General features: G+C 45.1%; 1 protein-coding gene across 7 annotated transcripts; it reads right to left on the bottom strand.

Annotated features, from left to right (window-relative positions):
• Window positions 1–62: 62 nt before the first annotated feature.
• cobll1b (cordon-bleu WH2 repeat protein-like 1b) lies at window positions 63–26210 on the bottom strand. 7 transcript variants are annotated; one of them, XM_086145826.1, is made up of 14 exons: window positions 24476–26210; window positions 24203–24283; window positions 10460–10648; window positions 8985–9189; window positions 8670–8895; window positions 8547–8591; window positions 8373–8467; window positions 7921–8145; window positions 7716–7842; window positions 5057–5285; window positions 4882–4961; window positions 1823–3189; window positions 685–830; window positions 63–595 (listed from the first exon to the last, which is right to left on the bottom strand). In XM_086145826.1, exons 1-13 carry the CDS (start codon window positions 24514–24516, stop codon window positions 717–719), a joined length of 3024 nt encoding a protein of 1007 aa, XP_086001952.1. In that variant the 5' UTR covers window positions 24517–26210; the 3' UTR covers window positions 63–595; window positions 685–716. The 7 variants fall into 7 exon arrangements, with proteins under 7 accessions (XP_086001952.1, XP_086001953.1, XP_086001954.1 ...); XM_086145827.1 differs by having other exon boundaries at window positions 5057–5264; window positions 24476–26208; XM_086145828.1 differs by lacking the exons at window positions 24203–24283; window positions 24476–26210 and adding an exon at window positions 19372–19418.
• Window positions 26211–26850: the final 640 nt, after the last annotated feature.

The following is a 26850-nucleotide window of genomic DNA, read 5'->3' as shown; positions in this document are numbered from 1 at the left end:
AGGGAGAAAAAAAAAAGAAAAAAAAAAAAAAAGCTGTTTTATATGCACCCGAGCAAAATGAGGGCGGTTGAAATCATAAAAGCTTTATTCAAGAACACTGTTTGACAAGAACAGGTGTGATCAAGTGAACTTATTATCTGAAGACTCTTCAGCACTTAAATATAGATTTGAGGCGTATAAGGAACATTAAGTACCGTAGGCAAAACCTGGTCTTTTTTTCCTACACATACAGTATTATTAGACAGATTTCAGGATGAACCAGGTAATAAAACTCTTCAAATCAGATTAATAATTTATAATATTCTCTCCGTGTACTGCTCTCGCCCTCGGCCCACAATAATGTGTCGAATAATCATTGCGCAAAAATAAAAAAAAAATTAAAAAAAAAAAAAAAGGCGGGGGGGGATAAGCGAGTCAGCCCGGGCTATTACTTATTGACATGATGAAATAAAATAATATAAAATACAGCAATTAATAATTACAAAATACATCGTATGTACAGGGCAGGAGAAAACGACGAGAGGTAAAAATTAAAGACAGTCTCTGTGCCATGGGAGGAGAATTTGTGTGAGAACTAAGCAGACAGGACAAGCTCCTGGAAGAGAGGGAAGACACAAAAACTTATTTTATCACTCATGTTTTTGACGTTTTTGCAGCATCGGGAACTTCAGCTCCGCGTCTTACAGTAGATGAAGTCAATAAGATGGAAGACGCCGCTAAGGGCGGACCTGCCCCTCCGCCCGGGCCGCCTCGCTGACGGACGACGGTTGCCCCTCCGTTCGAGTCGGAGAGCAGCTTTCTTCACTGCAAAGCTCTTTGTTTTCGCCGTCCTACGGATGTGAGGGAGATAGAAAAAGAAAAATCAGCATGCGCGGCAAAAATAACAGATTGTATGGTAACACTCGGATGATGTAAAAAGGCAATAAGCTGTGCATAATATTATAACTTTCAGAACTTAGGTGGTACAGGACTTTCGCTCAAGCTTGCGGGAATAAAAAAAAAAAAAAAAAAAAAAAAATCATCGTGTACAATTATTTTCCATATGTGCAATGATTCCATTGTCTTCTGTGCATTTTTTTTTACTGTACAATACCTCTACTTTTACTCACAATTATTGCATGTAATCATATACATCTACTTGTAAATACCCATGTATAAATGTTACATATATTTTTCTAGATTTTTTTTTCCATACATTTCTTTCGATCTTTACTGTTCTTTATATATATTTTTGTATTATTTGCTATTTTAATTCTATTCTATTTTGATTCCTCCCCACTTGACCGATCAATAGCGTATCGTTTACTAAGACACTTTATAGTTTCACTGAGACACTTTATAGTTTATAGTTTATTTTTATTTCTAATTCTGCCTTTTTCTTTTTACTATTTATTACTGTTATATTTTCTGTAACTCTGGCACAACAATTTCCTTCGGGATTAATAAAGTTGTTCTTATCTTATCTTATCGTGACTCAGATTCTGAAATCAAGCATCGTCGATCGGTCGAACCGTCGGAACGGGAGACTCGAGCGGCGGCACGAACACAACCTCCTTGCCTCCGCCGTCCCCGCCCAGTTTAGCTCCTCACTCACTGTTATTATTTTCCGAGCCCCCGGATGTATTGAATGACGGGACGGCGGCCCTTAACCTCACCGATCCCTCATTTTACACCAACTCAGCGGCGCATCGTGAATTTAAACGTCCGAAACCCCCGATTGGATGGGGTTCGCCGATCCAGACCGCGGTTCGTATTAAATACTGAGTCTTGTTTCTACGGTAACAACGGGCGATGACGTCGGACGACGGCGATTTCAACTCGCCTTAAAGTCGGGCACTTGTTTGGGAGAGAAGGGGGACGGCGGCGACTTCGGCCCCTGAGATAAGGACTGGCTCCGTTTCACAGCAGAGGACACGGCCTGGGCGAAGCGGGACGGGGTGGCCGGAGCGTAAGGCCTGGGGGCTGCGAAGCTCCTGAATTTTTCCCAGCTTAACCCCAAGCTCGGTTCTTTCGACGGTACGCTACTTTGCCTCGTCGATATCACGGCGGCATCGCTCCCGTCGTCCTTTTTGGGGCTCGGCTCGGCGGCGGCGACTTCCGCCGGATCGTCTCGCAACTCCGCGGGCGGGGGGAGCGGCGGGGGCGGCAACTGTGGCCTCTGTGAACTTCCCCGATCCTCCGCGAGGCCGGAGGCGGGGGCGGGGACGCCGGGACTCTTCTCGGCGGCCGAGGTTACGTAATACCCGGGTGACTTTTTGTGCTTTGCCAAGCGGAAAGACCCGGGCTTCGGTTTAGTTGCGGGCGGAATTTTCATCTCCTTGACCTCTGGCGGAGAACATGCCTGAGACGACCCGTTAGCCGGGGATGAGACTTCGTGATCCGCCTTGGAGAACGCGGCGGGAGACGGGGAATGATTGGACTCAGATGTGCTTCCGTTGACAGTGCCTTGGGTGGTAGTAGTAGTGATAGTAGTATTAGCAGTAACAGTAGCAGTAGTAGTAGTAGTGCTAGTTAGTATCTCCTCCCTGGGCGTTTCGGCCTCCTCCGACACCTCGGTCCGTTCCCCGGGCGACTCCTCCGACCGAAGAGAGCCAACGTCAAGTTTCTCTTCTGGAGCGGCGGGAGGTGACTCCAGTGTCAATGCGACTTCGAAATATCTCAGTTTCTCCAGAGATTTGGGAGGCACAATCGTGTAGGTTGTCATCCCCACCTTGGGGATGTAGTCCCTCGTCACCTCGTTGCAAGGCTTGGGCTTTGGCTCAGAGTCTGTGGCATAAATACAAGGAGCTTTTGTCGTGGCGAAGGCACACGGTGTCGGGTCCCGGAACCGTGAGGTTTCCGAGGCGGGGGACGAGGCACGTTGAGGTTCAGCAGGGTCGTCTGACGGAATAACCGTTGCTTTTGAGGAAGTATCTCGGTCGGGCGCGGGGAGCGGCGGGACGTCCGCCCGCGCCCGAGCGTCCCCTTCGCTCGGGCGGGAGGCGTCGGGAGTCGGCGGACTCTCCGAGCCGACGGGGGTTTCGGCGTTCGGCCGAACGGAATCCTGGATTTCTGCGTCCTGTGGCGCAGGATCGGGGGGCGGAGGAGGGAGCCCCCTCGCTAGCGTGCTACATTCACCCGTCACGCTCTCGGCCATTGGCTCCTCACTGACCGGCTGGCCGTTATTTTGGACCTGACACTGACCACCATCTGCAAAAAAAAAAAAAAAAAAAAAAAAAAAAAGACCATTTATAGCACGAGACACCTTAACTTCATTTCCTTAACCCTCATATTATGTTAAGGGTCAATTTGACCCATTGGGTCAATGGGTGAAAAGGGTCAAATTGACCCTTAACATAATATGAGGGTTAATTACTTTTTCCCCGCACACTTTGAACACTGCAGCTAATTTGTGGATATTTGTTTCGGGCTAACGCACCAAAACGTTTAGCCTCGTCACACCGGACCAATGACATGACCGGGAAAATTCCGAGGCCGTTGACGAAGAAGACAAAGTTAAGGGTTTTAGTGCGCAGGAGGAAGATGCGGCGGGGAAAGATGGACTTTTCCTCGTACTTTTGATAGTAATCTTTTTCATCAGCTGTGTTTGTGTCATACAGCATTTCCTGTATGTCTGTGAATATCACAACAATAGCACTTTCAACTTGCAAAATACATATTTTATTGCCTGTTTATATATTGTACAGTTATTTTATTGCCTTTCTGCATATTTTATATATATTGTCTATTTTGCACAGTTTTATATTTGTATTGTCCAGGACTACAGATGGAAATTAGCTATGAGCTACAATCTGGTACAAACTCTGCCTCTGTGCTTAATGTAATTGTACACTGTCCTAATAAACTTCTAAACAAACAAACAATTTTACCAGTATGTCCATCCAACGTCTGACACTTATCTGCATGTTTTTGGACTGTAGGAGGAAACCCACGCAAACTCCGCACCAGGGTTTCTGTGTAAATATCTCACGTCACAACGTGGACATCTTCGGCTTATAGACAAGTGCGGCCTATATGTGCACACTTATATTCATGTGTTTATTTATAGTTGGTGCAGCTTACATTCAGGTGCGCTCAATAGTCCGAAAAATATGGTATATATGAATTTGTACCTCAAAACACTTTATAGCCTTGACTTTGACACCATAGTTTTATTTGTATTTCTTATACCCCCCCCCCTTTTTTTTTTTTTTTTACCGTTTATACTATTTCCTACTATTGTTTATTATTGTTATGTTTTACTCGAAACTCTGGCACAACAATTTCCTTCGGGATAAATAAAGTTGTTCTTATTCTTAAGAGAATATGATAGCTATATTTTCAATTAGGGCGGAAAAAGCCCAAATTGAATTAAATTCATTATCGCGCTTTTCTTAGACAGTAAATTTAGCACACAGTTTATTTTAGTGCCAATCGGTTGAGGCCTGATTTAGAGAAATTTCCATTCTACCTATTTCTGTTGCATGGGGTCACGAGCAGGACGTCTGGTCACTCAAACATTTTTTCATTTTCTATTGTAATAAAATGACGGTTTATTTTTGTTTTTTCCTTGTATTAGGAAATGCAAAAACAAACAAAAAAAAAGCAGTTCTTGGTAAACAATGCTCAGAATCAGAAGTGCTTAAATATTTAAGATTGTAAGTTTTATTTGCACGGCATTGAAGAGGGAGGGAAATCAGCTTTTTATTTTAAACATAAAAAGGATTTACTCAGCCTGCATTGTGCTGGGTTTGCGCGTTGAATGATTTTCACCGAAAGCCGAAATAAAAGTCCACGAGCCGTCTCTGAGCCCGACGCTTGAAGAAAAATCGATCGACCCGATCGATCTCTGTAAACCGGAAATGATAATTCAGTTGTGTTAAACTGCAAGCTCATTTGTACCTTCTAGTTCAGGCGAGTCGGCGGCTCGTGTCGTCATCGCCTCGCTCGCGGCCGCTTTTTCCTCCTCGGCGCTCGGCGGACTGAACGTGGAAGCGAACAGAAGCATCACGGGCGCTGCCGAGACGGACGGCGAAGACGTGGCTCAACTCTGAGAAGTCACGTTAAGAGTTCGTACTTGCCATCTGACGACAGATCACGGAACGGATCTTCCCCGAAGCCGTCCACGGACATCGCGTTCTGCGCGGCGGCATCCGGGGACGGAGGACGGAGCGACGCGTCCGTCGACGAGCCGAGGCCGCGCTCGTCTCCCCGGGAATCACCGGCGGTCGCGGAAATGACGGTTGTCTCTTCTTGTTCCGAAATGTCCCCCAGCGCGTTGGCGACTGCCGGAAAAACAAACAAACCTGGCCGGATTAAACAGCGGCTGAAACGGCTCTTAAATAATATGTGGGTTTACGTCTCTGGAGAAGATATTATTCGGTGGAATACAAAAGGAGATTACGGATTTTTGTTAAAAATAAGGTGTGTATTCTGCATGGAGTCGTCCGATGCTGCGGTTACACCTGAAGATTTTCACGGTCGCAGATCAAAAACTGAAAGGCGGAAGTCAATTTTAGCGACGCGCTCACGTCACCTCCGAGTAGAAGGTGGAATATTTGGCTTTTCACAAAAACCGGAAACAGGAAAACTGGGAGGCCAAATCACCAGAACGGTACGGATGACATGGACGGTATGGAAAAGCGGGAACGGTGAAAATGACGAAAAGACAGGAAGCGGAGCCGGAGAGAAGATATGAAGTTAGTTGGTGTGAGAGAGGAGGATGCAGAGAATAGATGGAGAGGGTTGACTCGCTGTGGCGACCCCTGAAGGGAAAAGCCCAAACGAGAAGAAGAAGAAAATGGACGAACGGGGATGTCGCGGGACGGAAAGAGGAGCGGAATAGCCCGACTTCTACAACGTCCGACGTGTCACGAAAGAGCGGAGAAGGAAAAGCGATGGCCTGAAACGGTAGACGCTCTGCAAATCCCCGGTGAAAACACTGAACGGTGGGAAAAATGCTGAATGTTTCTAGTTCTAGTTTTGTAAATACAGACCTTGTAGGAATCACAATCGTTGCTAAATCTCAATCTACGACCAGGATGCGACAAAAAAAAACTTTGTGAGCGGACAAACTTAAAGTCTTGCGATGTATGAGGAGCTTAAGGATTCAAACTCAGGTTTGCGAAATTTGTCTCACAGCGAGAAGGTTTGCACACTCCTTCCATACAGGTTTCTCTCTGGGGGTTCAGCATTCCTCCCACACAACAAGAGCATGCAGTTATGCTAATTAGAGAGTGTTAACTAGCCTAAGGTATGTGTGTGTGTGTGTGTGTGTGTGTCTATATCCACACCTCATAGGTAATGCAATCTAATCTTGCACTTGGAGCGATGAAGGTTCATCCTTATGCACAGGACAGTCACACAGATACCATACGTGGATGGAGGTACCGCTACTTTCGTTTGTTTATATGAACTCATAAAGAAAAAAAAAAAAAAAACACTTTGCAATTGTTATTGCTCCAGCGAGGAGTCATTAGGACAAGTTGAATTACTGTTTCCGGGTAGTTGTAATCCAGGAGATATTCACGTATTAGTAAAGGTAGGAGAAAGAAACTGAACTTTCCATTTAGTTTCTGTTAATGTGCACGGTATTGTTCGGAGTGACACAGAAAAAAAAAAACTCCATCGGTAAAAGTGCATTCATACATCTAGGAGCGTGCAGATATTGACTTCCACGGTTATAAGAAAAAAACATTTTGAACGTATGTATAGACATTAAATGTGGATATATACAATATGGACTTTTTTCTTTTGCACTTGGAAAACTAGCATCGCATGTGAGTAAAATGACAGAGAGGGAGAAGAGGAAATTGAGTGTTTGTAATTTCTGCACCGCAAACGTCGAACCCAAACTTCCTCTCCCTTTCTGTCCGTGGAAGGTGTTGTCGGAGATCTAAAATTGTAAAAACCGGCAAAATTCCAGTCTACTCGTTGAAAGAGCGAACGCGCTTTCGGTTCGTTTAGGTGAACGCGCTCCACCTTTACGACTCGGACTAGACTCGCCTTGTTTGTTTATAAGAACGCGCAATATAAATACTCGTTTTGTGCTTTAAATCTGTTTTTTTTTGCACAGGACGGGTGGAGCTTCCCTCGTGCGACAATACAATGAGGGTCAGAACGAGTGGAGACAATTCCAGGAAAGTTTGTTGAAAGCATGTAATTGTACTAAAGTATGGAAAAACAACAAGTTAAAGCATTTACTTTCACGTCTGATAAATAAAGATTGAGGGGAGGTTTATTCAGTCGTGCTGATTGGGACCGGAGTTTCAGTGTTGAGTAACTTATATAGTATAGATCTTTATTAAAGACAAATTTAACTTGTATCTGAATCCATTCCTGACATTTCTTTAAAAAAAAAAAAAAAAAAAAAGTAAATGGAGTATATTGCATGTGAGCAGAGGGTGACAGAAGAACAAACAGGCGGATTTAATCATTAAGAATTAGATCAGCATGTAAGGAAAATAACCAATTAAAATCACTTTTGTTTTAAGAGTCAGAACGCCATGGAGCGAATGTTCAGTTTTGACCACAAGGGAGCGCAAGTGTCACATGGAAAAACTGCAGAACGAGTGCGATGAATTAAAAAAACGCACCAATTTCTAAGCACACACTCCAAACCAAGGGGGGAAAAAACAAATATAAATTAAAACATATGTAAATTTGTAATTTGCATTACTCAAATATGTTGGAGTTTTTTCATTTGATTTATTCCGCAAAAAATAAAAAAGACCTACCTTGGATTTTTTCATCAAGAGCAGGTTGTTGGGGAGCGGCGGTCGGGGAAGTAGGCGGCGGAGGAGCCCTGCGTTTGGTTCTCTTCAGCGAGGACTCCGCCGAGGACCCTCGACTTAAACCGCACAGCTACGGGAAGCGCAGCGAGTCGTGAAATCGTAGCCGGAGTTAAATCCCGTTCGACGACGCGCGGACCCGGCAGCTCACCTGTTCTCCGTCCGGTCTGGCGTCCGGTTCCGAGCCGAGCCTCCCCCGGGGCGCCGGGTCCGAGGGGCAGCTCTGGGACACCAGGATCGGCGGCTGAGGGGCGCGTCTCTTTTTCGGGACGTCGGCGGGCATCGCCGGAGACGAATACGTGCTCGGCAAGGCCATGCTGAGCGGTCGCGGTTTGCTCACCAGCACCGGGGAAGCCGGGGCGCTGGCTGTCACCGGCTTTAAAAAGAGCAAACGCCCAATCAGATGGTGATAAGAAAAAAAAAAAAAAAAAAGTTCCCAAACAACAGAGGGAACGCTGACCAATAGAAAGTGTCAGTAAACAAACCTCCCTCCCATTTAAACACACTTTGTAACGCAGCAGGTTTTTTTAACACCATCAGAAGGTCAACATTAGAAAGTCAGCTGATACGCGCCGCAGAATAAATAAGATGAAACATGCAAACCTGCTCGGATGTCTTCTTGCTTTTCCTGAACTTGCTAAAAAGCCCTTTGTTTTCTTTTTCTTTCTGATTTTTATCTTTGCCTGGCGTTATCGCTCCTAAAAAAGAAAAAAAAAAAAAAAAGACACAAAATGAAGCACGATGCCCGTCGGAAATATATTTATAAATTGCACTAACCGGTGCGTGTGGGTGAACTCGGACTGACGGGAGAGCCGGGAAGTACTGCAGAGCCAGAAAAAGTAGGATTTAATAAAAGTTAAAAAAGACGCGCCGTGCTTTACGCTTCATCCATGAACCTACCTTTTGTGTCTCTTGCGTAGATCTCCCGTATTGCGTAATCATCGAGCGAACCGCACAGGTCCAGGGGGGCCAGGGATTGCACGTCTCTCAAAAGAACCGTCGTCTCCGTGTCAAATTCACACTTCTCGCAGATGGCCGGCAGGAGTTCAGCCAGGGGAACGCGAGGATTGACTCGCAATATCGTTTTCTGGGACTTCCGGTAGTTTATCACCATCCGAACTGTCGCCTGGAGGAAAACGAAAAAACGTGCGATCGTACCATTTTAACGAAAACACGTTAAAGAGCGGCGTCGACGACGCGGTACGGTCGCCTCACCTCGGGCATCTGAGGACCCGTCTTCTTGTTTTTATCCTCTCCTTTAGGTTTTAGTAGGATTCTCTCCGCGTCCAGAGTTCCAATGAGAGCGTTGGGTTTGAGTTTGATGTTGCGCCGGCCGGTCGTGACCAGTTCCAGGGTGTAACCGGAGGGGTTGAGGTGATATTTGCCGCAGAGCGTCACTAGCAGATCCATGACGGGTTTGCTGAAAGACAAAAAACAATAAACCAAATAATTTGTAGAAAATAACAGGGACGAAGTGCGGCGAAGCCTCTTCGATTTGAGTTCAGGACAACGGCTCCGCTCTCGTTTTCAACCAATTTAACCCATCGGTTTCGCTGTGACGATTGCGATAAAACGTCCCAAACACGGCGACTTGACCTCGATCCTGGAAATAAAGCATTAATTCTGTTACGCAGGCGGGAGGGAGAAAAGAAGGTAAAGAATTCGATGCTTAATTCGACATGGCCAGGCTCCAAGCTGTTACTCAAGAGGCCAATGTGCAAAAAGATACCGGTGAGTGAATGTTTGTAAACAAAAATGGAAAGATAATGATATCTTGTGTAAATTCTGTCGAGAGAAAGTCCGGGCGGACACATGGAAAGACGCCCTGTTCTGAAATACGACTGCTACTCGTGTGTCCAAACAGTTTAGCGCCGTACGCAACTGAAAAATCAGTCTATTTTCAATTTAATCGGGTCAAAGTTTACATTCAACTCGGAGCTAGCTTCAGAACCGTAACGTGAGCAACGGGCGGCTATCCAGATCGAGTGTCCGAAACCAAAGACACGATGCTAAAAGAATCGGACGACTCATTTCGGTCAACAAAAAGAAAGTGAAACTATTATACAAGTAGGTAGACACCCGAGTTTACTCGGGCTTGATATGTACACGACATTTGAAATAGGGCTGAAAAAAAAGGGATGAATATTCACCAGTTAGCAGGGTTAGCATCTTCCCCGGCCGCTTAGGGTCAGTACCAGATCCCTTAGAGGGCGCAGGAATGTTTGCGCGTCATCGTAGCCGTTGGAATGGATTTATATTTTCACGGATAATTCACACAAACGCAACACCGCCGAGTAACGCTACGAGTTGCGATTGGCGATGTGAAATGGATGAGGCAGGATGCTGAACGCACGCTACGATGCTACGGTCGCTATGCTAATCAGAGCCCGGGATACAGAACAGCATGATGAATGGTTGGTGGCCAAGCTAGAAAAATGTTTATTCGACCATAGAAATATGTTTATACTGCAAAAACACGTGGTATAGCGAAAAATCGGCAATATGAAATTCGATTAAAAAGTTTAACAAATATGATACGGTGACGATCAGCCGTAATTTACACCGATTCTGTAGTTTTTGTCACGTCGAACTAACCGCCGACGCCGAGCGCACGATGTTGAAATGATTTCGTTTTGAAGCCCCCGGCTGTCGTGACATGAACTTTAAATTCACCGATGTTCTAACTGTACCTGCCGTGAACGGTGGTCGCCTGTTCCGCGCCATCGGGCAAGACCACGACGAGCGAGATGTCTTTCTCGATCAGGTTCTCCTTCCGGTCCATCTTTAGGAGGGGGGTTCCCGGGTACCACTGGGACAAACCCGGGGAGTCCAGCGTCTTCAACCCCGGCGGAGATGGCGCTTTGCTTTTCGTCGACGCCCTGCCGTGGAGAAAGGAAGCGCGTTTTTTAGCGGTCGCCACGACATCGATCAAACATGTGTTGACGCTATGGAGCTTAAATGACAAGAAACGTAAAGGGTTACGTGAGTGTGCGTTTACAGAAAGTGTCATTAAAATGTTATTTTCCATGTCAGACAACAATCTGATTGAAAATCAAAGTGCGGCGGAAGGCATGAATGGAATCCTTTCTTCCTCGGGCCTCAGAGGGCAACGACTCTATTACATGGAAGAGCGGCAAGTCTGCTTTGCAAACAAGTCACAAGACGACCTAGAGGACAGATTTACTCAACCAGCCCGGGGAGAAACGTCTGAGCGCTTCAGACATGTGAGCGAGGCGCTGGTCATGAGAGGGGAGGTTTTTCTGCAGACGCTTCAAAATGCACGGTGCGGTAAAACCGGCTCTCGGGTGCCGGCGCCCGACGCGCCTTTACGAATCCGCATGAGTGTTTTCCTGCTATTCCACCCCCCCCCCCCTCCCTCCCAACGGGACTAACTTTCAACTGACACTTTTGAAGTTTCCGTTCGGAACGGGAAGTCATGCGAGAGTTAAAGGACCGGGAACTGCGCGAGAGTTGCACGCCGTGCCAGTTATCCGTCCATCAGTAAATAATCACATCCTTGCATGCGTGAACATGAGTCGCCTCGAAAGCGAGGGTGTGGGGAATACTGCACCTTTAAGGAGTCACTTGTTTGCTTGGGTTACAGTTTGCATTAAAATGAAAAGCCACGGATGTTACAAGCACAAGGGTAAAAGCCTTAATACTTAAAAAAAAAACAAAAAAAACAAATAAAAAGCTCTTTCCTGACCTGCCGTGAAGTCATTCACGGAGCGAATTACGCCAGCGTCACTCCATTTAGTCAGCACATACGTAGATAGAGCGGGTTTTTCGCAGACACATCGCCCTGAATTATGGCCTGTAAAGTCTCGTGTGGGGGTACGGAGGAATCTGAGCAATGCAAGGTCACGGGCTACCACTGAGGCACGTCTAGCGAGGGATTACTAGCCTTGCCATGGGGGTAGCCGTCCTTAAAACACAACCAATGTGACATTCGTGAAGTCAAACGCGGAGTTCCAAGGGCGGCTCGGCGGCGAACTCGCTATCAGCGTCGGCGCGGTGACAACACCACGGGAAACTTAACAACCCGCTGCCACTGGGGAAAAAAAAAAGAAAAAATCCCGAACACTTCATGGTGTAAGTTAACACAGATGTGTGAAGTAGCTGCGAGTCATTAATTAATAAGAGATGGAGAAACGGTTGTTATTTTGGTTCCTGCGATTGTAATCTCAATTTCCTGTGTTTTAACTTGAGCGGCGTTATTAAACAGGACATAAATCTATTTCCGGGCTGGATTCAAACCCACGGCTGCTCCGGTCTGGACTCGGGCGTTTCGAAAAAGGGTATTTTGAAACCCCTCTATTGAAAACACAATCTCGTCCGCTGCAGTTATAAAAACACTTCCGTAGAAAATGTGAAAGCTGGGGGGAAAAAAAACAAAACAAGCACAAATGCTCAGGCGTGTGAGGTGGCGATAAATAAAACATTCTGTGATTGGAAAATAAAACAGATGGGGAAATAAAGAAAATAAAGAGCGATTGTTGTGTTTACGGACGAGGTGGGGTTCGCGACGCGAAAGCTACGCGGTGTTTACAGACACGCGCTTGTTACCCACGGCAACAACCGGGATGTAAACATCCAGGGGTGACATCATCATCTCCTCAGAACGCTCGATTGCAACGTCTGTGTTACGCCGGCCCTTATTCTTAAAATCCTCCCTTCAGACGTGAGTCCATTATGTCACCGGAAGCCGTTTAAAACGTTAAAAACGAAAAGGTTAAGTGCGGGTCAGTCATCCTGTTTCTGGGGTCAGGTTCATTTTGATGCAAACAAAACCAATGTTGTTTAGGGAGAGATTACATTTTTGGCTCAAATTGCTTCATACTTGTTGATACCCGACTCCCAACACTGATTTCCACACACCGACGCCGACGTACTGCATATTAGATTCTTCGGGTCTGTGCCGGGATGTTACGCTAAGAATACCAAGACTGCAATATCCAAGTGGTTGGCATACTTGGGAAAACTGTCTTTTTTTTTTTTTTTTAAATTCAAATACAGGATGTTGTTTAAACCGTCGCCGCATCACATCCTCAGCTCCACGTAACTGTCGGCAGCTGCGAGGTTTACACAAGAAAAACGGTTTACATTTTGCAAACACTTCAAGTATGTGGGAGCGCAGAGAAAACACAGCGCTAATTAAAGTGTTCGACATGAGCGACAACATAACCGAGCGCTCCTGATAGTAATGTGAAAAAAAAAAAAAAAAAAAAAAAAGGGGGGAAAAAATATAATATGTAGACCCAGATTACGAAACTGCAACGGTAAGGAGGGAAAAAAATAAAAATAAAAAGGGATTGTTTTTTTGGACGGGCAGCACATTCCAGCGTTGGATCACAGCAGCGCTAACAACGTCGGGTGAAGTCACGATTCAACGCTCACTTCAGCCGCGTATGTTTGTGTTTCCCAAACCCAACGGTTTTGCCCCTGAAGACCCGGCCTCGCTCTCCAAGACAGCGGAGGATAGTAAACTCTAGGGTTAGATGAACAATCTGCTGAATAATCTCACCAATAAAAAAACGGTTCTGAAAAGATATTCCGTCCTTTTTGCAATAGAAACTCTAGAGCGGCGGCTCCCAACCTTTTTTGCATCAGGGACCAGTTTTATACATAAAAGCTATTTTATGCACAAAATACTTCACGGTATTTAATCCAAATACAGTATACCCTTTTTTTTCGCGGGGGTTAGGTTCCAAAAAGAACCCGTGATAGGCAAAAACCTTTATTTTTACATTACCTCTATTATACATTGCATCCTTATTAAAACTTATTGCTGCTGTCGTCCTTATGTTTTTTTCTTCCTTCTTTATGGAACGAACGGAAGATTCATTCATTCCGTAATGCCGACCTACAGCCGCATAGCTTTTACCTTCCCTTCGCATGTCCAGAAGTTTAACTTTATCTGCGATAGATAGCATCTTCCGCTGCCTTTCGGGCCCTTTTGTCGGTCCAGAGCGTTTTGTCAACATTATGGGTTTTAGAGAAACTCAAAATTGCAAGAGAATTTGCACGTACGTAATGTAAATTTGGCAAGCGGTTTTACATTAAACTGCAACGTTATAGAAGAAGCGGAGTGACTTTTTAGCCAATCAGAATGCAAAACACAATGCACGATGCAAATCTGTGAAGTAGTGAAACCGTGAAAAGTAAACCGCGTTATAGCGAGGGATCACTTTATAACAATTACACTTTATTTTAGGCAAGTACAATATTAAATGCGGCTGGAAGGCGGAAACAGTCGTTTTTCAAAATCAGATCCAGGCGATCTGATGAAAAAACTATCATTTGTACCAAGGAGGAGTTACTTTGCGGACCGGTACCAAATGAGGTTTGGACACCACTGCTCGAGAGGACTAGTTTTCAACCACACACCCCTGAAAAGTTTCATAAACCGGTCCACCGCCACGGACAAAACATCCGAAACCTTCTGCACGCCACCTTTGCCAGATGAGCACTAATTAAAACAATTTATCACGGCCCCCTGTTTCATTTATGAGGGCCGGAGGTCCTAAAACTGTACTCACTGGATTAAATACCTTCCGACAGCAGGCGTTGGCACAGGAGAACACGCGTGGCTGTAAAAAATTAACATTACCGTTGACTCCGTTCCATTAGCCGTCGCTGTGAGGAGAGCGCCGACCGGGTACGACCGACCCCGTCATTAGCGTGAGGAATTCCACCTGCGACACTCGGGGGGCGGAAACGCCACAATTACATCAAGCGCACCTGAGTGGAACCTGTTGGGACGTGTCGAAAAAGATCTATTTGAAAAAACAAACCCGTGGTGAAAAAAGGATCAACACCCAACTCGCAGACACAGCAAGTTAGCAAAAGCTGCTAATATGTATGTTAGGAAAAAAAAAAAGGTGCAAATAACTTATGTTTTTGCTGTTATTTCTTTTAGACCCCTAGCTGCTCGAGGCCTTGCATTCATCATATCCAATGAGCGTTGCAAGTGCCGCATCGACGATCGGATGTCGCGGCGCGCAGTAAACACCCTGCTTTCGATCATCGGTCGAGCTCCCAAATTGAAACATCTTGCGATTTTGATTGCAATCAGACCCGGGGGCTGAAAATGTTCCCGGAATTCTCCGGATGAAAGATCCCAGTGGGATTCCCGTAGTATTAGCAGCCTCGCGCGGCGAGAGCCGACCTCTCTCTCGGTGAAATGGGCCGGTTTTCCCTGGTCGGATATTTAGATACCGTCGACCTGTGACCTACGAAAGCGAAGGGAAGCGTCCAAAATTTTACCTTGACTCGCAAAAATCAACCATTCTGCGATCAAACACGTGCTCATCTGCCATTTACAAAAGTAAACAAAGCAAACCAGGTGTTTAAATCCACAACGGCCATCTTGCGTGGCTGCAGGCCCAGTCATCGCATTTAAACCCCGCAGCTTATGACATAACTGCCTGTGATTGGTCTGGCAGGGGGTTGAAGCGCTTGGAAATCATAGCGGAACGGGAGGGTTCGGGCGGACGGATCCGGAGGGCGAAATAAAACATGAGCAATAAATAAATGAAATTTGAAAAAAAAAAAAAAGAGATCGGAGGATCGGTGGGGCCGCCAGGCTCGCGGTTGCGAGGAGTCATTTTCACATGACTGCCAGTTTTATTCCTGTGGTTCGTCACTGCATCTAGTTTACCAACTATCACTTCCCCATGCAGAATCCGGTATGTGAACGGGTTACCGGCTCTTTTTTGGAGCCACGAGCCTCTTAATTCTACCTTCTGGTACCTCTGCGGTACCTTTTAAATGTCAATGTTCAACCCTCTTAAATTCATAGAATACAGGAAAGCATAATAAGCCGCTTTAAACGTCCTTGTAACCGAATCCAGTCGTGCTTTTTACCCTCTGCCACTGGAGATGTTAGTCAGACACCCCCCCCCCCTCCCGTGAGGTTTGGTAAAACAGCCTCGCATGTATTCGGATTGCATCTGTAACTAATTGCATCATTGCATCGACCTCAAGGGAGCAGATGTGACTTTTTTTTTATTTCAGCTTTTTTTTTTGTCCTGAGAAAGTCTTATGCTACCCATACGTCAGACCACTTTGAAAAAAAATTTGGAAATACTTGTGGAAAACTATCATCTCACACCTGCTCATAACTAAACACAAGTTTTTAGTCTCAGAATGAGTTTTACAGAGACTGTGAATCTTAAAGGGTCATATTTATAAGACTAGAACTACAGTCTTTTAACATTTTTTTCCACATCATGCATTGTTTTCAGCGAGTATTTGCAGAGCGGCCGCTATTTCAGTCCATCGTTTTTCCTTCTCCGCTCAGTCGTGATACGTCGGGGAGTTGACATGGTACGATCTGGCCTGTTCTGCCCAAAGCTCAGCCATCCAACCCTCTTTCTGGACGCTCCGTATCGATCAAGACGTCCTTCGCCCTCGCCGCTCATCCACGCGGCAAAGAAATAACACCCTGGGTTGTTTGCCTACCGGCTATCCCGTTTGTTGGAGCACCGCTATTGGTCGTGAACTGTCTTACGTCACCATGAAGACCGAAAGACTCGCGATAATATTCGATGTTGTCGTAAGCCCAAGACTAGGATAAGACAGATTTCCTCAGCCCAGCATGCGTGTAAAACCTCCAAACTCAGGCGACTGGTTTCGGCATTTAAACGAAGCCAGCGATCCGTCACCTGGTGCCTCTGCGATTCTTTACATTCGGCTTTCATTTTCCTAATTAAAGGGAGCCGGTGAGGAGACGACGAGACGCCCCCCGGGTTCGGGATCTGCTCGGTTTACACAGCTGATGTCGCGGTTGAGGAAGCGTCGGACGTTTTGTTTACTCCGTCCCTCCCCTCAACCCCCCCCCAGAGGGCCAACGCAAATTTCAGACGCCCGGGACGTGTGGTTGAATGGGACGAGACTTGTCACGGCTTGACGGCGCTGACGTCTGCTCGCCAGGTTTCCCCCGGGAGGTCGGATGCACACAAACAAGCCCATTCAACACCACGGCGCATAGTTGAAAGACAAGACCAGACAACCAGGAAGTACGACCGTTGTCACGACCATCTGACTGTATTTATCGCGCAGTAACTGTCAACTCCGCGTGAGAACGTCGACGGCGGATTTTTTTTTAAAACCAAGTCGGATAAAATAAACAGTATAAAGAAGCGCGAGGATAATTTCAGATGAAAAAAAAAACCCTCTCCTGCGGTTTTTATTATCTGTTGGATTGAGTTTTTTGCTACCTTTCTGACAGCCAGCGTTGATCCAGATGCTGCTCCTCAAATAAAAATACTTTGAATACTTTTGGTCTTACGTTGCGAAAAAGACGGGCCGACAGCGAGATAGAGTTTGAAGAATGGTCACCGTTACACAATATCTACTCCGATCGATCCGAGAGTCGACCGTCTAAATAAAATAAAAGAAGCAAACACCGCCGCATGTTCTTCCAACCAGCTGGCACGTTCAAATACCTCATATTTTCTCTCGACGGCCAATCAATCAAAATCCCTGGAGGCAAATCTTAGCTCATACATACGTAACATTAAACAAGGAGGGGGAAAAAAACAGTAATAAAAATTCACTTTCCTTTGAATCCCTGAAAAGGTGAATGACTGGCAAAAGTGTGTGTGTGTGTATGTGTGTGTGTGTGTGTGTGTGTGTGTGCGCGAGAAGCTGCTGCAGAGCACGACTACCCTGCAGGGAACTGTGGGTTTACAAATATTTTTTTTTTTAAGAAAGACCTCCAGCTGCTTACTTCAAACCACAAGAAAAGAATTCAGAACTCAGACGCATCCACAGAACAAAGAACTGAAGCGTGTGTGTGTGTGTGCGTGCAATTCCACTGTTCTGCACAGGCTCCAACATGTCACAGGGACTTCAATACAACATGCACTTGAAGTAAACATGCATTTCTGTGCTGCTGGTTCTAAGTTCAGATGGAGGGAAAAAAGCTAAAATAAACTGCTACAGCAGGTGTGACAGAAGTGCTTTCCCCGAGTTCTTACCTCCTCTCCTAAGCCGCTCTCCTGTCAGATCACTCCCATTGTGCCGTGTATCTCCCATGAGCAGCCAGACAGATTAAAACCCTGCCTTAGTTGCCTCTGAGGGCCCACCTTAATGCCACGCCCGAGCTGTGATATCACAAATCCGTCTCCTTCACCTAAATCCCATCTGGCCGCTCCGAAATGCGTCGCTACGCTCCGGCGTGGGCGCACGTGCACGTGAAAACAGCGCCTCCGGCTGGCCGCGGGGAGGAAAAAAAAAAAAAAAAAAAAAAAAGGGGGCCGGTTCCGCCTCCCTGCTGGGACTCCCTGCGACATGAATTTGTGGGCGGAGCCTGCGCGCTATAGCTTACGGCGTCGCATAGCTCTGCGGATTATGAGACTTCACATTATGAAATAAATCAGATTAAATTAAGTATTTACGATTCTTGGGAAAGGCGCAGGAAAGAACTTTGGGATGTCAAGATCGCTTCGCGGGTTTTGTGCAGAAAACACAGGAGTAGAACAACAAACTAACTTCTAATCATTGGAGAATCTTGAACTAATCACGCCTCTGCGTGTGTAATCTTTTTCTTTCCACAAAATTTAATCAACCGGGCCCCGAGAGTTTGCGTTTTTCAATGAAAGGCCAAAGCCGCACCTTAACTCCCGCTGATATGACTCATTCCGGAATGATGTTAGAAAACTCATCAGTTGAGCAACGACAGCAATCCAGGCAAACGAAGACAAAGAGCCTGTTTCAAACGTTACGATCGTCTTAGCTCGACTTACGTAAACCCGACTCGCGCCTATTTTCAATAAAACACTGCAGACGCAATGGGCTGAAAGACAAATTCTTCTGATTTTTCTTTAAATTCCGCGCGAGGCCGAGGCCACGTGGGCAGATCGGGACCCACAAAGCACCGCGACCGCTTTCATTTCAGGGTTCGCTCACTCCCTGCAGCTCCCGTAGTTTGTAGAATTAAACCTTTGACAGTCGAACATTATATCAACTGTATTCAAATGATGGATTTTCTGGCTAAAAAAAAAAAAAAAACTATTAGAATAAAAACTACTATTAGAATGCAAATATGATCTGATGTATATTTAGCTTATTGAGGAAAACAAACAAAAAAATCTGCCGGTTGTAGAGTGACTTTTCACCGCCTTATCGTGCTTTCCCTGAGGAATGTGTGGGCGCTTTACAAACCCCGCCGTCGAGTACCGTCGGGAGATAAGCGGCGACGCGCTGAATGAAGCGGTCGGCGTGCGTGAGCGGGCCGGGGGGGGGGTTTGGCGGGGGGGGTTAAGGACGCAAGCGAAGGGGCCGATCCCCCAGGAGAGGCAAAACGCAAGGCCGGAGCCGCAGCTGGTAATTTGGTGAGAGGTCACCAACAGTAAACACAATTTTTTTTTTTTTTTTTTCCAAAAAAAAAAAAAAAAAAAAAGAGAGCCTGGAAAGGTCATTACTTCATGAACTGTGTGGGATAGAAGGAGAATCAGTCGCGGGGGGTGAGAGGAGGATGAGAACTTCCCACTTCCTTCCTTTATTAATTGAGAACAAAACAAAAACTATTCCCACAGTCTCTTCCAAACAACTAACTGAAGCGCTGCATAATTTACACAGCTTCTAAGGAACTTACTGTAACTCGCCGTAATATCCATTTGTCAGCATCCATTCAAAAGTCCATTTGACATTTCGAGTTGTGTTTATGTCGCGCGGTGCCTAACGCTACAACAGAGTCAGTGTGAGCTACAAGGTCAGTATGTCTGCCAGCCTGTTAGTGTAGTAATGAGATTTGAGATAATACATAGCGATCTCTCAGCTCCCTGCAATGCCCCAAACAGAGGGGGGCCATTCATGTGTGTGTGTGTGTGTGTGTGTAGCAAAGTCCGCTTCAGTACATTAACTTTGCTTTATCTTTGAGGATTTTGAGTCTAAACATTGCATTGAAACAATTGCCCGCCTCTGCACGCAAAACAGAAGTTCTAAACAGAAGGGGAGGGGAAAGCCTCTCTTCCTTTCTGCACAAGCTCTGCTTAAAATGTAATAAATGGCAAATAGGATTAACTTAGATCAAGTAGTTTTTCCAACAAGCCGCACACACGGGGGGATATGAGAGAATCCGTCGACTCGACCGGGCCGACATTGAATACGATGACTTTTGTGAGAGAAAATTCCCACTCGAGACATCATTTCCAAAATATCAACAATGTGTCCTTTCAAGTGAAACAATGCGCCGCTCGCGACGAGGTTTCGTATCAAAAAGCACACCGGCCGGCTTCTTTTTGTCCTTCGCTTATCACGTGAACCGAGCTCTCAGAGAGCGAACCCGGACTCGGCATTTCCTAACTAAAACAGGTTCATGCGGTATCTTATTTACCTAGGGGAAATAATACCGCAGTCTTCTACTAACAGAGGTTACACCCATCGCAGCCATTCTGCTATTCATTCAAATCATTCTTAGCAGAGGCGCCTCTTTGCAAGCTTTCTCTCCGAACCAGGACCGTTCCCTTTCCAACTCCTGCACATCCACAGCTTTGCAGCTCGCTGCTCACTGTTCCAGCTGCACGAATCCAAACAGAGGGCCTTGTAAATTATGAAATTTAACTGGAATACAGACCGCTACGCTTTTATTATCCCTATTTTTCAGCATTGTTATCCTTGCTGACACCGCTGCCTGCGGTTAGCTGTCATAACAAGAACTTGCCAATCGATGGCTGAGAAGATTAGTGTTTGGGGCTCCCGAAGGATGAAAAAGAAGACTTTATATGAATTTGTAATGAAAACGGCCATAAAATATAACTTTTAAAGCTAAGCTAATACCCAAAATGTCCATTTTCTATTTGTTATTTGAACTAATAATGGGTACAAACGGTAACTTTTAAAGCTAAGCTAATACCCAAAATGTCTATTTTCTATTTGTTATTTGAACTAATAATGGGTGCAAACGGTGAAATTATATGCATTAAATCAGCATTTGCTTGAGGAAAGCATTCGAGCAGTCGCTCCTACTTATGTTAATCGCAGCAGGGAGATCTCTAGATGCATCTCATCTAAACAAAACACAGACAAAACGCGGGTCAAACACATTCAGATACATTTGTCCCTTTGTTACATAAAATGTAGATAAGTAAGTGTTCTTCTCCGACTCGCACAATGGGAGCGTTTCAGGCGCGGGTCCTTCTGAATATTCCACAAGCTGAGGGTGGGAGGCACGGAGCTGTTATGGCCTGGACGAGGGTGTCGCAGAAACAAAGCGGGGGAAAAAAAAAAGATAATAAATCAGGCCTGTGCAGCAAGTTAGAATCCATTTATATAAAAAAAAAAAAAAAAAAAAAAAACAAACTACGGTGCGTAACCAAATGCATCGCATGAATTACTAAGATTAAAAGGGTAAAAATATATAAAAAGGGCATATTACGATAGCCCATAAACCGATTCATAACACTCATAATGGTCCAGTGATGAGTATTCACTGGTATTTACGGTCAACGCGTTGGCTTCAGAGCGGTGACAAAGACCAGCCATTCTTCCCCGTCCCTGGATCTTGGCCACTTCTTTCTGTTTCAGCCCCGTGAGGCAGAAAGCATCCACGAGACGGAACATCCTAGAATTCAAAGACGCTTCCAGGGCTAAACTTACTCGGCCTTTGAGGCTGATTTTCCTTCCTTTTGTTTTTTTTTTTTTTTCCTCCTTTTACAAATCGAGCAGGCGGGTATTTTTCAACGACAACCTCTATTATTAAAGCTGCGCGAAACAGAAAAAAAAACAAAAAAACCGGGATCTCTCTGGTGTTCCTGAGCGCAGACGTGCCTGTCTGGCGTTTCATCTCGACTTGCCCGCGTTTCTTCCAGACGCCTCATTTTTGATTGGTTTCTCTTAACCATTATTTCGTCTCCGGCCTCTCATGTGAGCAGCTGTGCCCTTGGACCGCCGGCACGTCTGGAAACAGCTGTGGGGATTCTCGATACCTTAACTAATTCCACATTCTGCCCCGAGCGAAGGCAGCCGTCTGAGCTCATGGTATAAGGTGTGTCCAATTAGCCGGGCCGGCTCCGGGTGGAATCTCGGTGTCGCCGTGCGAACGACGAGGCTCCTCCGAAAACCCGGAACCCCGTGTTTTTCCACGCGGCTGCGTTCCCGTATGTTCTAGAAGACGGACGGAAAAGCGTTACGAAAAACTTAAAATCAGAGGCCGACTTGCACTTATATCGTATATCCAAGAATCACATGAAACGGGTGCTAATGACAATTGTTACTTATGACATTTTATAGCTCATTTGTATTTTGTTACTTAAGACACTTTATAATTTATTTCTATCTCTTATTTGCCCCCCCCCTTTTTTTTTTTTTTTTTTTTTATTGTTTATACAATTTTCTACTATTTTCTATTGTTGTTATGTTTTTCTTGTAACTCTGGCACAACAATTTCCTTCGGGATAAATAAAGTTATTCTTATTCTTATTAAGTGATGATTCAACAAAAATTAAAAAAAAAAAAAAAATGTGTTTAAGTCTTTTTTTTTTTTTTTTTTTTTACTGTTTATACAATTTTCTACTATTATTTATTGTTGTTATGTTTTTCTTGTAACTCTGGCACAACATTTTTTCCTTCGGGATAAATAAAGTTATTCTTATTCTTATTAAGTGATGATTAAACAAAAATTAAAAAAAAAAAATGTGTTTAAGTCTATTAAAAATGGGCATTTCCATTTCAAGATGTTGTATGGATAGGAGAATACTTAAATACTGGCAAAATGTCATTTTCCAGGACGTTTTTCCTCCCTTTCTTTTTCCATGGTGTTTTCCGGAAGGAGTGGGCAGACAGAGAGCGGGACTCCACTTTAGGACATTTGCTAACCCGCTGTAATTCAATTCCACGAGTGACTTACGGAATTGGAGAGCACCTTCTGAGCCTAAAACCTGGAGGTAAGAGCGGGTTATGGGTTCCGACCGATAAACCGGAGATCAAGAAGAGTCTCCGAGCCGCATCGCCGTCTCATTCCGCGAAAAAGAAGGATGTTCATTGGACCAAGACAACCTTTAACCGCAGCTTATTTGACTGCTTCATTGATGCCTGTGGCCGTTCTCAAATTCCAGTTCTTACCGTTTTTAACCTCACACTGTTTCATCACTTGAAGTCATGAATGCGAGCCCTTTTACTATTTATATTCATTTTTCAGAAATACTTCACAGACTTTTGCATCCGTGCCTTCAAAAAAGCCGGTGGTTATCGCGAGGATAAGAAAGAAAACAACACAAGAAAGGCGTTCGCCGAGTCCGTAACCGGCGTACGCTGAAAACGTGCAAACAGCTCGGGGTTTTTTTGACCGCTACGCCGTTGCTAATGCGCCGTGGCTTCGATCGAAAACTTGAGATTTCACTACGGCTGCGCCTAAAAAAGGCGACCGGGGGTTTCAGAAATGAAGGTTTATTGGCTCCCGATACAAGTAGCCGCATAGAAGACGGAGAACAAGAGCGTTCCCCTCCCACTCCGGCAGTTTGTGGAAGACGGTGGTTTCCAAATAATAGTCAAACCGCAGAGACTCAGGCAGCCGGCTACTCCACATTTCCACTGTGTGCGGCTGGGCTCCCAGAATAAACACAACTTACTACATAGACGCACCAGTCACACTAGAAGTGTTTTAGGAAACTGTATATGATATCCTATAATGTCGTTTTTTTTTTTGGAAATGGGGGGAAATTACACGACAGCGCCTGGAAACTTCGCCCTGGCGACCCCTTGGAATATTATTCGCCTCACCTTTAATTCAAATGTCAAAAAAAAAAAACCAAGCAGGTCCGCGCCAAATTCCAAAGGAGTGAGTTGAGACTGTAAAAAGAGAGAAAAAAAAAAAAAAAAAGAATTTCTGGAAACTCACTCCTCCTTTTGAATGATTCCAACCGCTGGAATAGAAGCAGCTGACATCATCCGCCCCGAACCCAAACTGATGGGAAATTCCATCATGTCATGCACTCGCCAGCGCTTCCAGTGTCGGCTCTCTGCGACCATCGCATGTGACAAATCCCCATTTTGCACCATCTGAGCTCCGAGCCGCCCGAGACTCGCGTCGGGCTCATCCCAGTCCGACTAGAAGCGGTGTTTTGCCAGCAGAATACTTCCCATGACCCCGACATATGGTCAAGGCAATTTCTCATTACAAACCAAGCGCAGGAAATGGGGAGGAGGAGTGAGGGGGGGGAGCAGGGGTTGAAAGGTCTGCAACAACTGGCAAAGATATTGTCATTAAAGTGACTACTTAGTTGAAGTTTGAATTTGAAGATGATTTAATTTCCTGCAGAAGTTGCAATATGATAAAAAAAAATTTAAAAAAATTGGTCTTCTGTTTTTTTTTTTTTTTTTTGCATTTTAATAGTCTAGGACAACAATCTGCATGTTTTTTTTTTAATTGATTTAATCGACTGATGAGGAAAAGTTGGGATTCCCATGGCGGTGAGGAGCGGACATACCTCATACCAGAGCTCCTTGGATGCGGTTGCGATCCGTTGCCGTCCATGACTAAATTCAGTGGCTCAGCAAAATCCCTGGGACTGCAAACAAACAAACAAACCAACAAAAAAGGCACTTCATTTCTCAACTTCTCCCGGAACCTGCCGGTTTCTAGAGATGCAAAGAGATCGATTGCTTTTTCAGTCCGTAAGACTCCCCCCCCCCAACACCACCCTCCTTCCAACCCCTTCGTTTTACCGGATCAACCGGACTTTCAAAATCGCGTCTCTTACCGGAAATCCAGTCGGTTTTCGAAGGAGTTGTCAACTTCCATCGGTCTTCGGAGAGACGAGACGTATTTGCCGTCGATTTGTGCAGAATGCGTTCATAACGTCCTCGCTTCCGATCTCCTGCGCATTTTTGCGCAAAACAAGCAAACAAACAAAACAAACAAAATAAGGGGGAAAAAAAAAACCCCAGTCGCACTCCTCCGGTCCGGACTCGGGTTTTCGTCTGTGTGTCACTTCTTTCCCCGGGGCATCGTCCGTCCGTCCCCCCGCAGAGACGCCAGCTTCTCCCGGTACATCCGAAGGCGAGCCGGGAAAGTGGGGCGTCCCTCCCCGCTCCGGTTCACACTCCCTCCATCCACCAAATAAACACCCCCTCGCAATGTGGATCAATTTATATTTTTATTTTCTCTTTCATAGTTTCCACCCTAAATAAAAAAAAAAAACTAACAAAAAAAAAAATCTCTTAAATAAAACTAACCCTGCGTGGGTGACAGGACATCTGTGTTGGGCACTTCCTCTTTTGACAATTCTTTATATTTGTCCGCAGCGACACCGTGTGGTCATTTTTGGAAATGACTAGTTTGTCGTGCTTCTCAATCCTCATCCAGTTTTTTCAAATAAATCAAATAAAATGTGTGTAACGGCCTTCTTTTTCCTCTTTTAACCTGCTACTGTGACATCAGGGGACTTTTGCCAGCCCTCCTGTTGTTCCACTCCCGTCGGTTCGGGTTTGCTTTACAAGGTCACCGGTTCGATTCCCGGCTCCTCCGAATATTTGCACAAATTTGCACATTTTGCACTAGTTTTGCACAACAGCAGTGTGAGGTGCATCTGTGCTGCTTCCACATCCTCACATCCTCAGCCATTCACATCCTGCCCGAACTCTGCTGTCTCTCTTATCCTTGTTATTCCCAGCCCGCACACATCCTGCCCATTTTTTTTTAATTTATTTTATTAATTGCTATTTATCTTTGTCACTCTATTTATATTGTTTTTTTCGTTCTGTTTATGTATTTTTTTATCCTTACCATTCCTTTATGTTGCCCATTGTCATCATGTTGTCGTCTGCCATCAATTTATTGGTGGATTTTTTTTTTGTCTTGCTATCTTCTATCTTCTGCCTTTCTATGTATATTTATATTCCTATTATTTCCTTTTTTTGGGCTTTATAACTGTTACGCTGCAGTGAAAAGGGAATTTTCCATATGGGGATCAATAAAGTTGATCTTATCTTATCTTATCTTATCTAATCTTATCTTATCTTATCTTCATATTTATTTCCTTTTTTTTTTGACATTATAACTGTTACTCTGCAGTGACAAAAGAATGTCTCCTATGGGGATCAATAAAGTTTATCTTATCTTATCCTATCTTATCTTATCTTGTATTCATATCTGTAATTATATTCATAATAATGTTAACATGCTTCCCATCAGTACATATCCAAATTGACAGCAAAGTAGGAACGTCACTGTGCTGAGAAATAGGTTTCTACACTGTGCACGTGAAAATAAACAAAAAACGCTTTAAATCTTGAATCCCAGTTGCTCCTCATATCCTGGTCAGAACTTTGCATGTCATCTGTGCTGCCAGCAGTGTGTGTGTGTGTGTGTGTGTGTGAATGCAATCTAGTGTAAAGCGGTTTGAAAACAGCAAGGCGTGAAAGCACCATATTAATGGAGCGCGTTTACCATATAAAAAAAAAAAAGAAAAAATATTTACACCGGCGATACGTTATCAGAAACACTGACATGTTGATTTTAACTCAATTTCACCGTTTAAAAAAAAGAAACACTGGTGATAAAGAGAGTTTATCGCCGCTTTCCTGAAGTGTTATTTACAGTTCATGCTCCGTGCATGACGGCGTTATCATTCTTTAAGCCGATCGCAAAAACACATCCCTTCACCAGAACGCTGGAAAAAAAGAAGATAATATATGTACAACTTTTGTCAAGTTTCAGACAATCCTCTGGGTTGACGTCCTCCCGGTCACTCGGGCGGCACGGTGGTGGAAACGTTGGCGCCGGGACAGTAGAACATCTCCGCGCCGTGCGAGCATCCCTGGTTGTAGAGGCCGATCATGGTCCAGCCGGTGACCATGACAACCACGCCGACGGCCAACAAAACGGCCGGTATCACGTTCTCGCCCTGATACCAACGCTCGGGGGAGAGTTTTAGGAAGCACGCCGATGGGAAGATGAAGATGAGGGGGATGGCGCTCAAAACACCCTGGGGAGGTTAAATAGAGCCACATTAAGCCGATACCTAACGGGAAGGGCTGTCGGCGCTGACGTCTTCGGACGCGCACGAGTAGATTTGACTTACGTTCACCACCAGAACGACGCCCAGGCAGTCGTAGGCCAAGGAAATCCCCGTAC

Source organism: Fistularia commersonii, chromosome 4, assembly GCF_037954325.1.
Source record: "Fistularia commersonii isolate RoL2024-O1a breed Wild chromosome 4, RoL_Fcom_v1.0, whole genome shotgun sequence".
NCBI lineage: Eukaryota > Metazoa > Chordata > Actinopteri > Syngnathiformes > Fistulariidae > Fistularia > Fistularia commersonii.
Note: the sequence above shows the minus strand (reverse complement) of the source record. Positions and strands in the feature narration are given on the sequence as shown.